Raw genomic sequence first — 18,603 nt, forward strand, 5'->3', positions numbered from 1 at the left:
AGCGAAATTTAGTTCAATTCAACACAGATGGTATGGTGAAAATACTAAAGCTAGCAAAGAATCTGGCGATAATTTATTTCCACCTGTTCTGCCATGTGATATTTTAATTTATTTTATTTTTACATTACTTGGCATTGTATCAGGACTTATTTCTGCTCAGATTATTCTTGGAACCCTTTTGTAAAAAAAAATAAAAATAATTATACTAGAGAAAAATAATATAACAGAAATAGAAAAAAAAGAAAAATAAGGGATAACCTGATGTTTTAACTGAGTTTGAATTTGAGAATAGATGGTTGGAGGAGGGATGTGTAGTGACGAGGTAGTCCACAATACTGTGTTTATTTCTCTGAATTTAACAGCAGTGATTTACAGTAAAGGAATGTGGGTTTGTAATAAGGATTACTCATTTACAAAAGGTAAACTCATCTGGCCTGTTGCCTTGACCCCAGTGACAGCCAATAACAAACCCAGTTGACGAGGAAACAAGTTTTGGCACATACACAATGTTTCCTCAGAACTCGGGTTCTACCTCACTGCATATTAATTATCGTTTTATGTAAAAATGTGTTATTTATGGAAACACATTTCCGTCAAGCAATGAAAATGAACTGAAAGGGAACTTCTGATTTTATCTCTCTACTGACTTTTTAATCACAATTCTGGATTTCTTAGAACTTAGATTCTTTTTTTAAATGAAAATCAGAAATGCAAGATAAGAACTGAGAATTGTGGGAAAAAAATTCACAATTATCTTTTTATAGTTTATTCCAAAGCGGAAACAAAACGATATAGAATTGCGAGATTACTTAGAATTCAGTAAAAATAATAAATAAATACAAGTAAAAAAAGTGAGATATAAACTTGAAATTGCGAGATTTATTTTCTCAGCAAAGTCCAACCTGTAAAGGTAAAATGCCGTAATTTGTTCTTTTATTTTATTAGTTAGTTATTTAAATTCCATGGCTTCTGTAGTTATTAGCCTATTGTTGATGTTGCAGGGCAATGAAACGACAACTTTTTGTACAAAGTTGAACTACTTTTAACTTGAGCATGTTTATTGTGACTTTTCCTGTGTTTCCCAGAGCACCTGTGCTTGGCGCTGAACTCTGTCTGCACCACAGTAACCGTCTCAAATCGAAAACACACAGGGTGGAGGAACACTCAAGGGGCATTGAACAGGTTTTCAGCAGAACAAGTTGGGGCACTTGCTCCAGAGAAAAGAAAAACGAATTTGCTTCCACTTTACCTGTCAACAATTGTAATCTCCAATCAGGGTCAATAATGTTAGCCTGTATGCGACCTGGTGGCAAATAACCATAATGCAAACATACTTAATTGTATACTTAACAGGACTAAAGTCTGTGATTCTTAGGACTGTTTTACATGGCATGCATTGACATCTGGTCAAAAACTAGAGGAAGGACAATTATGGTTTTTAAATTTCATATCAGTTAAAAAATTATGGTTGCTTATGCATTCTTCATCTGACCCTGAGGAGAAACAAATTAGTGCATGCTGACAGATGATGCGTTTATTGTTTTCAGAACTACTCACAACCTGGATCACAACTAATTGTACTTCTGAACCCATGAACAAAGTACTATGATATAGTTCATGGAAATGAAGAGATTAGCATGATAAATCCAGTCAGGTGACATTCTCTGTCTGGAGAAACAAAATCTTCTCTTCTTTTTCTCGGGCTAAAGATGCATGAGTGGGTCAAAATGAACGCGCCGGATGCTCATTTTAACACTCAAACATCCCATAATCTGAATCTCAGGAAGCAGATGGCTTTTCGCCCTTTCCTGTAGAATGGTTCCCAAATGCATTGACGAAATGAGAGGAACAGAAATGAAGCAGGAGTGTGTGTGTGCAAGTTATTTAGAAAGTGAAAACCAGAAAGTCAGTCTCTCGTTACACCTAGTTTTCCCTTCTTTTATTCCAAGAAACCTGCAGAATCACAAGGTCATTTAGGAGAAAAGAAACTGTCAAACAACAGATTGTTTTCTTTGTTGTAATGCGTTTAAATGTTCAAATGCCTTTTATGTTTATATTTTGTATCCCAAATCCACTTTTCTATCATAAATACATTTATTTACATTTAAAACTGATAAACAGTGAAATAGATGGATTATAACTTTACATTACATATCTATAACTGTCTCATAACAATTTTGCCACTATTTTGTTTTTAAGAGAGAGAGAGAGAAAAAACTTGTAAAAAAATACTAAAGATAAAGATGGATATTACTTGTAAACAGTATTTTTATTGTATGTCATTTTCAATCAAGCTGTAATTTGATCAAAATTATGCAAAACACAAATTGTAATTGACTGTATTCAGAATACATGAAATATTAGCCGTGAAATGGAAGTCATCATGGTTGTATAATTATTGGGTAAACTTCTGTTCTTTCTTTTTTTTTCTTCTTTTTTTTTGCATTCTCACTTGCTTCAATAGCAATAGGAGAAATTACTGTCTATTAGTTTCCAAAAGAGCAAAATATATGGGGAGATGGTCTATGAAATGGGTCCATTAGCTTTAGCAAGACAAAATGAGTCACTTATTTTATTGTAATAATGCTGGAAATGGCACTGTGTAACTTGAAAACAGAGGAAGGTAAGACTCAATGAAACACTGCCAAAGCCTAAGAGATGGCGTAAACGCCTTCTTCAGGGGGCGGAAGCTCTTGAGTAAGGAAGTGGTCAATAATTAAGCCCTATAGCTTTTAAACACGACCCAGGCAGATGTTAACGTGTTTCTAACGCCACTTCTGAGAACAGCAGGGAGACAAATTACATCCTGGCCTATGATGTCCCTTTAGGACAGATCCGAGACCAGCTTTCAACTGTCCCGACCCAAACCAGTACATCAAAACTGCCATTTGACGTAATAAAAGCACGTACTGTATTAACACAACATAGCGTGTTTGCCTGAAGGTATCTGCTTTAAACAGGTCGAATATATACACTTCAAATCCCGTTAGGCCTTCGGGTGTAAAACCAAATGACCTGGAAACCTCGGGAAACTGGATCATATTGGTATGAGTCAGAATTAAAGGGATATTCCACCCAAAAATGAAACTTTGCCATTATTTACTCACCCTCATATCATTCCAAACCTGATTGAGTTTCTTTCTTGTATAGAACAGAAAGTAAAGAAAATATTATGAAAGTCATGATCCCACGGTGTATGAATTTCAGATCCCACTCACTTCCATAATATTTTTTGTATATACTATGTTGGTAACCGAATGGTTTTGGGTCCCATTAACTTCTATAGTATGGACAAAAAATGAAACACTTCAAATAAGAGAACTCAGGATAGATATCACTTTTTGAACAGTTTTTTGGGCCTTCCACAGTATGGACAAAAAAAATACTATGGAAGTCTGTGGGATTTAAAACTTTGGTTACCAACATTCTTTAAAATATCTTCCTTGTTTTTTTCACAGATTTTGGGGTAAATTGTCTCTTTAAACGCACTGTAAATTATTTTTCTGGTGGCTTTTTCATTTTCATTTAAGCAAACCAAGATACAAGATCAATCCATGGACCAAAGCAGATTTTAGTTTTCCCACACATTGTCATTAGAAAACAATATCTTTAATGGGTTTCTCGTGATGAAATGTAAATACTGCGTCACATTAACAAGTGCATTAGAGAGAGGAGGAAGGGGATGTTTCTCAAATACAAACAAAGCTGACCTCTGTGCACAGGCAGGTTTTCCTTCCAGCTTTGATCCTGAACTAGGATCATGGAGGTTCACTCAAAGCATTCCTAGACTTAATAGGTCACTACACTAATAGATTATGTGGAGATGGGTTGACACAGGTATGCAGGATCATTCTGGGACGGTGACACACTCAGAGGGGCCTCTTACACCTGCAGTGTGTATAGATCGAATTTCTTATTAAAGCAAATGTATTCCTACATTCTTGAAAAAAACCTTTTCCTTATACATATTAATAAGATGTGTGAGCTATACTGATATGCATGATTGACCGCTGGAAATGTGTTAACACAGAGATTTTTGATCATCTCTATCACGGTTACACGCTAATATGACGTTTTCATGCTATGAAAACGTATCATTTGCACGTGTATTTAAGCATTATGGTTTAAAAACAACTGATTTTAAGCAGTTGAAATGCAATCTGCAGCAAAAGAGAACTCTTTTTGCTGTATGTGGGCACACTGAGAGACTGTTTGTGAGTGCTATCAGAGATGTGCGTGCACATAAAAACATTGCTTATAGAGCTTGGGAGTATTAAACAGAGTAATTTTCGCTGCTTTATAGGCTTTAAATGGTTAAATACACAAGTTTGTGTGTCAAAATGCCTGTAAATGCCAAGTATCCTTGACAGAAACAGTATACTGGATCCGGGTAGCTCTTAAAGTGACAGCAGTCTAATATTCCTGCTATCTGTCATTCTTGTTAATCAAACAACAAAAGAGAAAACCTTTTACTGCTCTTTTGTAAATTAAATAAGAAAAAAATATAATTTACAGAGTGAAGAATATGCAATGTTTTACACATTTGATTACTTTATCCAATGTATGTAGCATTTATTTATTGGTTCTACTGTAGTTTTTTTTTTTTTTTTCATAACTTGTAAGCTATTCTTATTTAATGGTTGTTGTTTATTTTTTGGCTAGTTTTTTTTGTGATATTAACACTGATGATAAGAACTGTGACATTTCTATGGTATCATAAAATATGGTAACAAAGACCTTATTTAAAGCACAAATACATTTATAATTACAAAAGACTTCCATTTAAAATAAATGCTGTTCTTTTCGATTTTCTATTCATTAAAGAATCCTGAAAACATTTTTTTTCCTTGAGTACTACCAATTATAACTGATCAATCAGTCATTTGCAGTGATTCATTGAATTATAGTTATTTCCCTAATTAACTATAAGAATACCATTTGTCTTTTATCCAGATTAGTTTTTTCATCAGATCAAGGTTTGTAATGAGATTCATCTAAGAGCTGGCTGAGCTTGGTAAATGCTTAGAAGTCTTTATTGAAGAATTTTCAAAAATCATTATGATGAAAATGAATTGGAAAAAATACTTTTAGAATCAACACAGCTTAAAAAAAAAAAGTGTCCAGTTACACCCTAGCAATCCCACAGCAGGCATCCACACCATCCTAACAACCTCCTAAAACACAGCAGGAACCACCTAGCAGTCACTTACAACCTCACAAACACTTAACTCAGAACACCCTAGCAACCATCCAGAACACTATAATCACACAACAGTACATTAAAAACTCCCACAACACCTCAGCAACTACAGAGCGATCACCTGGAAACCACCTACAACTTCTTCAGAAAATCTGGTCTACACTGAAAAATATTTGGCCTAAATTATTTTTACTCTTTAAAGGTACAGGTTGTAAGACCTGCCACTAGAGGGCGCACTACCGAAACAATAACAATCACATGGTTTGATGACGCTGAAGAGGAGCGGGGAATGATGGGATTTGTTGTCTTCTACCCAACCGCTGACGACCATCAATCAGATGGAAAGATAAATCATGGATTTAATGAGAGTTCAACGATTTGCGCGAGTAGATTACATACAAAGTCAATGCGAAGATGCGATTAGACTATGGATCAGACATTTGCCGTATATGCCCCATAATACTAATCTTGTTGATCGTCATAATAGCATACATTTTCTGTAAAGATACGAATCAAAACAACTCACCTGTCGAGTAAAATACAAGCGAGATCGGCATCTCTTTCTAGTTGAAGTTTGTTGCGAAGCTACTTCCGCATTTGTCCACGACACTGTTGTCATGTGGTTTCTATGTCAGTAAAGACGGTAACAAAGGGTAACTAATGTCATTGACAGGTGACTGCACTGCCCCGTGTCACTGTTTAAAATGGGAATAGAGAATAGAGATATTGTTAGTAATCAGCTACACAAAATATATAAAACTAGCCTAGTGGTTTTTGGATATTTTACTGCAAATATCTTACAAATTGTACCTTTAATTGCAAGGACATTCCAAAAATAACTACCGGTATAAAAAATAGCAAGTAAACTTCAATTAAATATGAGATTTTGAAGAAGAAAGACTTAAATAGTATTTTTTTAAACATACTCTAATAATATTTATTTACAACTGTGAACAATATTTTAACAGTTTAACTCTTAGTTTTTAGTTTTAATTTGTAGCAACACTGTGTACAGTATGTTGTAGTACACTAAAAAAACAACAACAAAGAAACCATTTTAGCTAGTATTTAGTGATTAATATTCAGTTTAACGGTAATTTAATCCATTAAAGTTGTTTTGGATGGGTGAATTGAGCTACTGGCTCTTCTCCAAACCTTAAACTGCATTGAGGTGAAGTGAGCCGGTGAAAGTGTGAGTTCTGTGTGGCTAAATCGAAAAAGACTGATGATAAGACTAACTTAAAGTAATCAATCAGCTTTTCACACGACCTGTGAGTGAATGGAGCCCTTCCTACGCTGGTCTCCATGTTGACTTAGCAGGCAGACACGTTGAGAACGGCACACAATTATGAATTTGCCTTGCAATTGATGTCAAACAGTGTGTGGATGCGGAGCCGCTTGAGAACTGAATCTATATGCTCACTAGCAAACATAAAAAGGCCTTCGAGAGGTATGAAGTGAAACAGGAGATAAAAAGATATGAGAGAAAAACAAAAACCGGCTCCTCCACTGTTTCATGACATCAGTGCAGGACTCGCTCGCGTGTGGCTCTACTCATCTGAAACCTACACCTTAGATAATTACAGGGCTGTGACAGTCAGACGCTTTATGACACACCCTCGCATACGCATACACACTTGCTCACGCTTAAAAAAAAAAAAAAAAAGTTGTTGTTGTCTGTATTTTCATGTATTCATGGACTTCATGGACAACTGCCAACTTTTGACTGGACGATGTTGTGAAGCCACAGTAGAGAGGCCTGTGGGATACAATTGATCCACACTGCTCATGTAATCTAAAGGCTGAGTATTAAAACTGTAAATTATTTTGACATTTTACACATGAAAACAAAACATTTAACAGTAGAAGTACAGCAGGGCCTTAAAGTAGCTAATTAACTCTTGGAGAGATAAAAAAAATATGTTTTTGTGTGATAACTGAAATAATTTCTTGTTGTAGTGTAGTCTGGTTAAGCTCAGACACAATTTAAATTAGCAAAAATTACATAATCAGCATAATTTGCAATTAAAAGTAATCCTAACAGGATGGAAAAAGAGCTAGGAAGTTAACTTTTGCGTAATTGTTTTAAATTAGGTTGTATTTATTTGCAGGTTTCTGTCATTTTATGTGCAAGATACAATGTTTTAACAAGTCTATTTTATTTATTAACAATCTTTGTGTAGTTGTTTTCCAAAAATGAAAATGAATTGCCAATTAAACTCCAATTATCTCCAGAAAACAACTTTTGGTTGAAACGAGAGATGATAGATAGATAGATATACTGTAGACGGTAGACAGATCTTTAAAAAGTAAAGACAAGAAGCCATAAGTTCATTATGAATTATTTTATGAAATCTTTTATTAAATGAATATAAAAGCTACATTAAAATACGGACATTCCCTAAATAATCGATTGAGGTTTTGAGAATCCTACATTCATACATTAACATGACTTCTGTAAAGTTGGTAGTGCATATCAGCAACACGTGGTCAGAGACAGTGGAGGAGGAGTCAGGCAGGCCCTGTTTAATTGTCAAAATGACGGTGTTTCATTGAGCAGTTATGAAGTGAGCACACTTTGTTCCATGACCAGTTCCTCGAGGGGCTCAAATTAGCTGGGATTCTCTCACTTGACATGCTGTCATTGGGCAGATGATGAAGTTTGTCCCGTTCAGCGCCACATGCCTTTGTTTACAAACACAGAGAGGTAGTTATTCAGGGTGTGCATTGAAATGACTTTCAGAACAATAATGGCAGGGACAGTCCCATGATCACAATGATAATGGCATTGTACTGTACCAGCCCAGGTCATGGTTCACTTACGAAATCGAACTTGTGACCTGTTTGACTATACAACGTTTACATTTTTTTTTTACGTACATGCTTCAATGAATTGCATAACTAACATAACAACTAGCATAGTTTCAAAACAACAAGGGCCATAATGCATATCCCGTGTATGTAGCCTTATGTGAACCACTAAATTAAACGTAGCCACAAAAACAACCCGCTGTAACAACTGTTCTTATGGACCCTGCAGCTTGTGCTATACAAAACTGAGCGCTAACAGCATGAAGTGTTCCCAGCTAAAGGCACCTCAGGCAACAAGAGCACTCTCGTCCTTTATTGCCTCGCTCTAGTCTCTCAGGAGCGCTCGAAATATCACTTTGCCCTGCTGTGCCATTCACTTTGGTCTTTGCTGAACATCATCCTGCTCTCAAAATCACTTAAAAAATAATTATGCTCAATGAACCTACTTTGACTTAAAATATATCCATTAAATGAAGGCTACAACAAAAATCTAATGGAATCAAATATTTGAATGGATTTGATCTAGTTTTGTATGAACTGAAATGTATTAAGTTAGGACTGACATTAGGGTTACATGATACAACAACATACTATTAATATACATGTGTCTGTCTTTTTTAGTTCATATAAATATATTATGCAAAAAGTTCTATCTGAAGAGCATCACAAATCCATCAGCTGGAGCTATGAATAGGGCTGATCTGCTTCCACATTACTAGGTCCATACAACACAAGCCCATTGGTGGCAAAATGGCATGCTAAGCATGGCTTCAGATTAAAAACACTTCATCACAATGAGTCTATCTCAAGCTCCACAGCCTGAGACCTCTGCAGTCCATCATATGATGGAGTATGAAGCCTGCGTGTCCGTATGGAGCAGCTGCTTCCCGCTCCACACACTCTGGGGTCTACGGCAATTGTGTTTAAGCAGATTATCCTGCAGAGTTTAGCCATGCTGGATTTAGCTGTTTGTTGGCACTGTGTGGTGCAGAGGCCCAGCGAGAGCCATTGAGACAGAACGGCCTGGTGGACAATGGAGATGAGGAACAGCCAGACCCAGGGGAAGACAGCAGGTATGGACTGTCTGGAAACCTAGACACTAAACACCAGTAATAATAAGTGACAGATCCCTCTATTTGCAGCCGGGGTGGTATATACTCCAAAATAATGAAACCTTACTTTGAGAATGACAGACAGAATGAGATCGGAGAGACATTAAATGGATAGTCCATTCAAAAATCACTGTTTTCTGTGGAATACAAAAGACATTTTGAAGAATGTTGGCAACCAAATGATTTTGAGTCCCACTGACTTCTATATGGACCAAAAATACTATGGAAGAAAATGGGACCTGAAACTGTTTGGTTACCAACATTCTTCAAAATATCTTATTTTGTGCTTCACAGAAGAAAGAAAAACATACAGGTTTGGAATGACATTAATGTGAGTAAATGATGACAGAGATGACATTCTTTGATGGACTATCCATTTAAATCACATATTCAAACTTGACACACCAGATTTGACGTCAGTGACACCAAACACCACTGGTTCTTGAGTACAAGTTTGCATATGCAAAATACTTCTCCTATATTCCCCACACAAATCTACTCACCTTAGCTTAAGAAGACCTAAAATGTAATGCATCAGTTATTAAAAAATTTTTTGGTGCTTTTTGTCATTTATATGTAACCCAATGTATATCCATTTTCATGTACAGTAATCCAACATTTCAACACGTATTAATATCTATAATAATATAATAATATCATCATATTAATTACATTTTCTGGACTCCATTTTAATTGTTAAATTAAATGTATTATTGAAATCATGAAACTTACAATTCAACAGCAATTAATTAAATCTTGAACAAAAGTTACATTTTTAGAGCCCTATGAAATTCATTTAATTAGACTTTTTCCCCTAGTAATAAAATGAATTCATAAAAGACTAATTAAATCTTTCTTGTAATCCAATAAAAATAAAACCCTCTAAATTGTTTTGGCAAAGTAAAATTGTCTGATTATTAAGATTAAGACCTATATTCTACTGCACAAATGTCATATATTTCTGTCACAATTTCTTCAACTTTAACCGGCCTTTTATTTTGACGTGTTGCCATGAAGAGATTTGTTTGTGTGTATATGATATGACACCAGTTTTGCTAAAATTAAAGAGTCAAATGCTCATGAAGTGACTCAAGAGTAGCTCTGGGGATGTTGTTCATGTATTTATGTCTTCATTTAGTAAGGAGGCATATGCTGAAAACACTGCGAGCATCAAAGTATAAATTAAAACATAATAATAAATTTTTCCCCTCAATATACTTGTTTGTGAAATGTATCTCCGTGCACTAATTATGTTTACTATAGTATTGTGATGTCAAACTCTATTGAAATCAAAGTGTCCAATCTCCTGTGCATTTCAAGTTATAGCCTACTGTATAGCCCCTTTCACACTGTCATTCCGGCAAATACAGGGGTAAAGTGTTCCTGTAATTGTTCCCTGGTCGCTAGATTTGGCACTTTCACACTGCCATTGATGACCCGGTATATGTGCGTGCTTTCACACACAACCCTTGAAGATCCCGTAACGACACGTGACATCAGCGCGTGACGTGTAATGTACGAGTCGACAACGCTTGGCACGTTATACTTTCACTGAAGCAAGCGAACGATCTCTGCGTCAGCGCGGAAAGTGAGGAACTAACTGATCTCTGCTTCATTACAGTTTGCACATATGTTTTCGGCGCGAATGTTGATCTTCCTTCAAAACAGCCGGTAAAAGAGTCGCGCATAGATCTGGCTTTTGTTCACACAGCGCTCGTTCCGGATCGATTACCGCAATGTTACTAGGTCCCCGACCCGGGTTCAATTCGGTAATCAATTCCGGGACGTGGTTGCTTTCACACAGAAGGCGACCAGGCAATGTTACGGGAATATTGCGGGTCCGACGTGCAGTGTGAAAGGGGCTCAAGTAGATCGCTTTAAATCAGTCGAGAAGTTTCTTTAAAGATCTGCATTGGAAGAGAGCTAAAGTATTACTCACCTCTACCTAAGTTATATTTACAACAACCGAGTGACCATGCAATTTAAAAACGTCGCACGGACTCGGGTTTCTAGATGGCTGAAAACATTCCCTAATGACCCAGTCTGCTGGAGCAGACGCAGTCTTCTAAACAGCAGGGTGATGCTGGGAAATCAGGAGCTACGTCATGAATAAGTAACGCCACTCCGGCTAAGTGTTGTTAATCATGGGAGTTCATACTGCACGTATTTCCCTTGGGATTTGATCCCACCAGATCTTTCCGCGGTATTGTTTATGTAACATCTAGAGCGCAGCCACCAACACGGTCACCTGAATCTGAATGTGATCAGATAAGATCAGCAGTTCCTTGATCAGCTTTCCTACTTTCGTTCAGTGTTGTTGCACAACCATCACACCCGACTGAACGACAATGGCTATCGCTCCCCTATCCAACAGCCCGACACGAACCTACACGCATAGATGATTGTGTGTTGCATTTCAAACCATGTATCCCATCACAGCATTGGCAGGGTTGCCAGATATGCTGTAATATTTTCCCCTGGGAGCCCCTGGAAACCAGATACAGAAGAGGAAGATCACACGCTGGGCATGGGATCACATGTCTCCGCTGCTCGTAAGGAGTGTGACGCACACATGGCATACAGGGACAGAGCTTTTTCCCATAGCCTCCCACACTCTGGCTCTTTTCAGAGGTGGGACGTCTGGTAATCACATGATTAGGAAAAGAACCACACCACAGATTCAGCCAGGTTTGTGAAGATGGCATGCAGTGGTGGGAAGAAAAACAAAAACGAATACAAATGATTCCACTGGAATAACTGTTAACTTCAAAGAAGGAAAAAAGTTAAAAGTAGATTTAACTACTCATACAGGAATTATTCAAATATTAAAGTGTGTATAAAATATGGAGGTTTTAAAATATAAATACTAATATACTATAAATATACTAATATACTTGCGAAATATATATTTGTTGTCTTTTGTTGGTTAGTGCGGGTTTTATTATGTACATTGCTAACATCTGGTAAAACTATATGCATATGTGAATGAATTCTCGAGCTGTGTGGAGCACATCTGTTTAAGGAAATCCTCTTATGGCCAACAATGATATATAAAAAAAAGAAGTGTAAACATTTAAATATAAAATACATTGTATATGCTATAATTTAAAATAGAATAAAATAAAAATAGAAAGAGTATAAATAAGAACAAAAATAAAATAACAAAATGTCTTAAGACAAACACCAAATAAAATGTTTAAAACAAACCAATAAGAAACAAAACTAAGAAAAAACTAAACTAAAATAAAAGCAAAACAAAGCAGAAATAAAACAAATTGTACGAAATAACAGAAATTATGTTTAAAAGAAACAAAAAACAAAACAAAACACCAATGAAAAAGCAAAACAAAGCAAAAACTAAAAAATATTTATAAAAAGCTTTAAAGAACTGCACAAAACCCCCCAAAAAAGAATAGGAAAACAAAACTGAGATACAAGCAAAACAAACAAACACAACCAAGTGAGACAAAAATTGTCTGCTGTTATTGGAATTTTAGACTAAATTTTCTTATCGTTTCATTGTTTGCATTCTATGTGCGACAAGGAACTTTTTTATAAAACAAGAAACCTGTTGGAAGAAAGGTTTGTCAGTTAGCCTGCATAAAAGTTTTTATTTTTCCACCTGATTCTCTATGCATGATAATGAAGAAAAATGCAGTTAGACCACTTTTATACATCGAGGAAACAATTAAGATGTTCCTGGCATGGATTCTGCTTTTTGAACTTTATTTTGAACTCTACATTATTGGTTCACGTGAGGATTTAAATTCTCAGAAGGTGATACAGAAACTAAAGGAACAATATGTTTGTTAAACACACACAAACACACACACACATGCATGGAGACACACATAAGAGAATGACCTTCGCAACAATCTTACAGTCCCAGTCAAGGAAAGTTTCACGCTCCCCCTGACATCATTACAAGTGCTACAAAGGACAGTGCAAAGGCACCAGGAAGGTGGATGTTAAAAGTTTAAAGGCCAGATGCTTGTTTTCATAGCTGGTGTGAGTCATCTGCTCCTGTGTCAGCTCCTTCCATAGAAGGGGGCAAGTGGAAATGGCAGGACGTTGGCCCCTGGGGGCCCGAGGGTTTAAATACAGCCTGCTGATATAACTGACCGGAGATCAACGCTTCTGCTTCAGTTTTCCGCCACACCTACTGCTTTTCCACCTGATCCCAGAGGGTAAAGATGCTGGATGTAAAACGGTGACACGGTCAGGGCACAAAAAAGGGATGCAGGCATAATTTATTTTTAACCTCATAATGCTCATAAGCTATCTTTATGTTCCTTTTTTTCCAGTGACATAGACGACTCAGGCCTGCTTAATGTGTGAACACGGAGGAACTTAGAACTATAGATTCGCAACAATATCACAATTCCAATAAAGATAAAGCCATCATTGTTCATATTACAGCCAATAACAAATAAATTGTAGATCTTAAAATGTAGACTTGTCTAAATGAATTACAAGAAAAACACTACAAAAATCATGTTGCAATTTAATAAGGCATACAATATAATATACAATATATAATATATTAAGATGTACAATATGAAAAATACATATTCATTTTAAAATTTGCTAAAGATTACATTTTCAGCAAATTTAAATGATGAGTGTTTTTAAAGATTAACTTCAGGTGAGTGTTCGAAGACAATTAAATATAATTTATTGGCTGATATATATGCAAATTTAAACAATTTTATTGATATTGATATAGTGTGTATCTGTAAATATATATGATTTTTAACTTTTACTTTGCCAAATATACTTACAAGTCGTGACAATTTATTTAATTTCATATTATTTCTCTGTCATATTATTTAATCTTTAAATAAAAAAAGAAATGCCAACTGGGAAGAAAAATACCAGTTATATTTAGCCTTATTTAGACACTATTATAGTATTAATTAAATACATCTGACTTACATCTTGCAAAATAAATGTACAAGCCCCGACAACTGCTTTATTTTGACAAAAATGTTGTCCTCCTCGCTGAGATCAAAACAATTCACAGGTACGCTACTCAAAAGAGGTGAAAAAAGCTCCTAAGACTCCCATTTACCTCATTAAAATTTCCCCATTCATGGTTCCCTGTGCTTTCATTTAAATCCTTATCTGCTGTAGAGAATCCATACGGTCGCATTAATCACTTTGAATGTGATGAATTGGGTCCAGATTAAAGCTGCAGTAAAATAACTTTCGACGCTTTAGCGGTTAATAAACAGAACTGCCTGCGTCTTGCGGAAGAACATCGTAGCCGGATCTACTTCTCTCTGTTTATGTCTATGAAGAATCACAAAGGTACTGGGTTACTCCACCATGGTACCTACCCGAAGCAATCTAAAATAGTCAGAATATAAACACTTATTATAGGTTTACCCTAGTGATTCAGGACAGGCTAAAAACACGGTTTGGAAAATTGTTTCATGGTGTACTCACTTATTATATACATTTTGAAAATTTTGAACAAATAAAAAAAAGTTACGGACCGCAGCTCTGATTGGTTGTTTCCTACCGGGAGCGTAACTGCAAATGGCAATAGGACCACTGGGAGGAGCCAGAGGAGCTTGATTTGTTTCACAGATTATCTGTCTCATATTCTACTGTCAGGACATAATGACAGGTTTAACAAATATGTAAAAAATACATTTTTACAAAAGTTACCTACTTCAGCTTTAAAGCATCATTATAACTAACTCTTCAACGAATTATATCCCTCTTCAACGAATACAAAAACCTGCCAAACCAAAGCAACGTGGCAACCTGTCAGTTTAATCCCATCCCAAAGCAGAGAGAATGTTAAAACACATTACTGTATTTTCCAGACTATAAGTAGCACTATTTTTCATAGTTTGGCTGGTCCTGCGACTTATAGTCATGTGCGACTTATTTATCAAAATTAATTTGACATGAACCAAGAGATATGAACCAAGAGAAAACATTACCGTCTACAGCCGCGAGAGGGCGCTCTATGCTGCTCAGTGCTCCTGTAGTCTACACTGAAAACATAGAGCGCCCTCTCGTGGCTGTAGACGGCAATGTTTTCTCTTGGTTCTAAATAAATGCGACTTATAGTCCAGTGCAACTTATGTTTTTTTTCCTCGTCAAGGCGTATTTTTGGACTGATGCGACTTATACTTAGGTGCGAGTTATAGTCCGAAAAATACAGTAATTAATGTCAGCATTGGCAAACAAATATTTATGATGGAGGAACACCTTCACTCTGCCTACACAAAGCAAAGATTTATTCATCTTGAAAGTAAATGATTCATTACCTGCTTTGGGTTTCTTGACATTCATCATTGTTGCTGCTCTCCGGCTGCACAAATGGTTGAGCTGCTGTCTGTTGAGATCTAGAGCTACGATTCTTCAGCAGGAGGGATCTTCCTTGTCCGGACTGACCTCGGCTCCTTCTGCGAGCCACTTTACCAACGGGCCCTGACTTCACACGCCAGGCCGAACAGCTGGAGCTGTGAAGAGACACAAATCAGTACTCAAAACTTACTCAGGGGCACACAGTGATCCCAGAAAGTATTTGGACTCTTGGCCATTCACAAATAACACATTTTTACATTTCACTGCCCTGTTGTTCCATTGTTTTTCTATGTAAACACATGCTAGATGGACATGTTTGAGGAAAGAAACTGATATATATTTGCAACCACATAAAGGTGAGTAAATTACACATTTTTTAATAAATAAATGTCAATGCATCAACTTTGTGGCATGTACAAACAAATAATGGGACAGTTTATCAGAACCAACTTCACACTGAGAACTTTTTCCACTTCCTTTTACTTCTTATGGGATAATTTTTACACTGGAGCAACAGGACATCGTACACACACTGATTTATCTGAACATCAGAGGAAGCAGCTGTAGTCCTGATATACCCTGTTTACTGTATTCACCCAAACACACACCCTAATTCAATTATACTCACTGCATCGCAAAAAACATGTAAACAGAGACACAATCGTCAACAATGAGTAACAATTGACCCGACAGAATCCAACACATTAGAATGTCTATTGACCTAAAACTAGTCCTGGTCACATTCAACCAACATTTTTTTTTTCTATTTCCAAGTACTATATTGTGGTAATATTTATTTCTTTAAAAATATTATTTAAAATATCTTTCAAATCAAAATATCAATATTAAAATTATATAGTTTTTTTGGAGGTAAATATAACTAAACACCATAATCCCAATTTATATCAAATTATAAATAATAATAATAATAAAATAGAATGTTTCATGTAATATATTTAAAAATGAACAAGAGGGTGGCTAACTGCACACTGATCAACTCATGACTGGAAAAGTCTACAAAAACATCATTTTATAAACTGCATAGTGCACAAAATGCATGTGAATTAAAAACTGATGGACACAAACAAGTATGCAAATGTTTCAGCAAATTACTATCTTCAGCTAATTAAACAAATTTACCTGGGAAAGAGAAAGGCAATTCAACTTATTTTCATAAGTATATTTACTTTGAGTTGCAAAGTGAACTGGCAAATATTTTCTTGTTTTAAGCATAAACATTGCTAAAATGCTAAATAAGAAAAAAAAATAACAACAGCTAGGGAAGAAATTATTTTAGTATTATTACTATACTATTATTTATTAATTAGCTTTTATTTAAATTTAATTTATTATTTTCACCTAAGCTTTAGTCACTTTGTTATGTGATTGTCAAATTTAATCAATTGTATTGTTGCATTTATCTTGAATTTATTTAAGTTTGTTTTAAATTTACTATTTCAACTTTTTCTGTTTTAATTTATTTTATTTCATAAAATAATCACTTAGGAAAGGGGTGTGGCCAAATATAGATAGATAGATAGATCTCATCACTCTGAACAAATTTACTTCTAGGACTATTGCTATAAATCAAAACGTTCATTAAATATTTATGATTATAAAAAATAAAAAAAAAACACTTTTGTGCACTAGTCCTAGGTTTTAAACTCAAAATCAATAAAGTATAATTCTTTAGACTGTATAGGTCAATAATTATCAAATGGTTAGCGATAACGGGGTAATTTAGAAAAGGGGCGTAGGCAAATATATACACAAAAACATATAAAATCTAAACGAAAACTCAAAACTTTATGGAACTTAGTGAAAATGTAACAGATGGCTCTTGACAAGCATGCAAAGTTTTAATGCAGATTGGACAATAGGTGGTGTTATAACAGTTAAAAAGGCCTCAAAAAACACAATATTTCTATAGAAAATTATCTCAAATTGCAGGACATGTTTATAAATAAACACCACAAACATTAGATCCTCATATCATATGATAGATATCCTCATTCTGAACAACTTTGCCTCTTGGACCAATGCTGTCAATCAAACTGTTCATTCAATATTTAAGATTATTTTAAACAGCTACTTTTGTGAACTAGTCCTAGCTTTTAAACTCAGAACCAATAAAATCACTGCAGTACAATTCTTTAGACTCTTTAGGTCAATAATGATTACAAAAATATTGAACATTTGCATTTAAACAGTTATAACAGGGCATTTAATAATATGGCCTTGATATAGTGCACCCCAAACCCTATAAATCCTAAAAGAAAGCTCAAAACTTCATGAAAGGGGAGCACGTGTCATATGATTGTAGACAAGCAGGCAAAATGTAAGATTTATGTGGCACAGACATTAGTTGCCTCTATAACAGTTACAAAGTTGAAAAACAGTACATTTAAACAGCAAATCCCTGGAATTGCTATTTGAACCACTAGACGTAAGCAGAAGACCATTAATAGGCTCATTCTGCTCACTAATAAGGCTCTATTTACAGGTCTGCCATTTGCATTCATGTCTATAAATTATAAAGACACTATGATAACACTCAATATTACATTTTGTCACTTTACCACTTAATTTACCTCGAGGAATCACATTTTGCAATTATCCCACATTATGATAACAGTGGAACCAGAAAACTTTTGTTACCTATAATTTACTTTAAATCTCCCCGTCTTCAACAAAATGTGTTTGCATGTGCAAGTATGCTTTCTTTGTATTAAGTATTATAATTAAGCCCTTTCATTTTTGGTTGAGTATGTGTGTGTTGCAATCCAGGGGCATAGTTTTGGTTTGAACATTGGTGGGGGTTGAAGTGTGAACTATTTTAGTAGAGTCCTGGGTCATGCTCACTCAAAGTCTATTCATCAGTCTTTTTATTTATTTGCCTTTTTTAGATACTGTTTGACTTTCTCAATTGCATTTAAAGTTGCGGTTTCTCTAAATAATTCAAATAGATAACATTTTTGACCATCAGCTTTTTGATAGGAATGACTAGTGCAAATGACTCGTGCTTGAACACAAGCTCTCAAAATAAAATGTGATGACGTGCATGTGAACTTGAAATTCCTGCACAAAGATAATCAGATACACGCACATGCAAACAGGTGAGTAGACACGCAAAACTCTCTCAACTAGCCAGAAGCA

The 18,603-nt window shown here is 35.4% G+C and overlaps 1 protein-coding gene across 2 annotated transcripts in view; it reads right to left on the bottom strand.

Annotated features, from left to right (window-relative positions):
* Nucleotides 1–7,530: 7,530 nt before the first annotated feature.
* Nucleotides 7,531–18,603, bottom strand: part of si:ch211-266k8.4 (TBC1 domain family member 10A) — a 34,326-nt gene continuing 23,253 nt past the window's right edge. The window contains exons 14-15 of one of the 2 annotated variants that reach the window (XM_052597132.1): nucleotides 15,408–15,602; nucleotides 7,531–7,885 (exon numbers count right to left, since the gene is read on the bottom strand). In XM_052597132.1, coding sequence (XP_052453092.1) covers nucleotides 7,807–7,885; nucleotides 15,408–15,602 — 274 coding nt within the window. In that variant the 3' untranslated portion in view covers nucleotides 7,531–7,806. Of the gene's footprint in view, nucleotides 7,886–12,828; nucleotides 13,320–15,407; nucleotides 15,603–18,603 lie in introns of those variants that run through there. The other variant, XM_052597133.1, reaches the window with a different exon arrangement.

The sequence above is a fragment of the Carassius gibelio genome, chromosome B25 (genome assembly GCF_023724105.1).
Source record: "Carassius gibelio isolate Cgi1373 ecotype wild population from Czech Republic chromosome B25, carGib1.2-hapl.c, whole genome shotgun sequence".
Lineage (NCBI taxonomy): Eukaryota > Metazoa > Chordata > Actinopteri > Cypriniformes > Cyprinidae > Carassius > Carassius gibelio.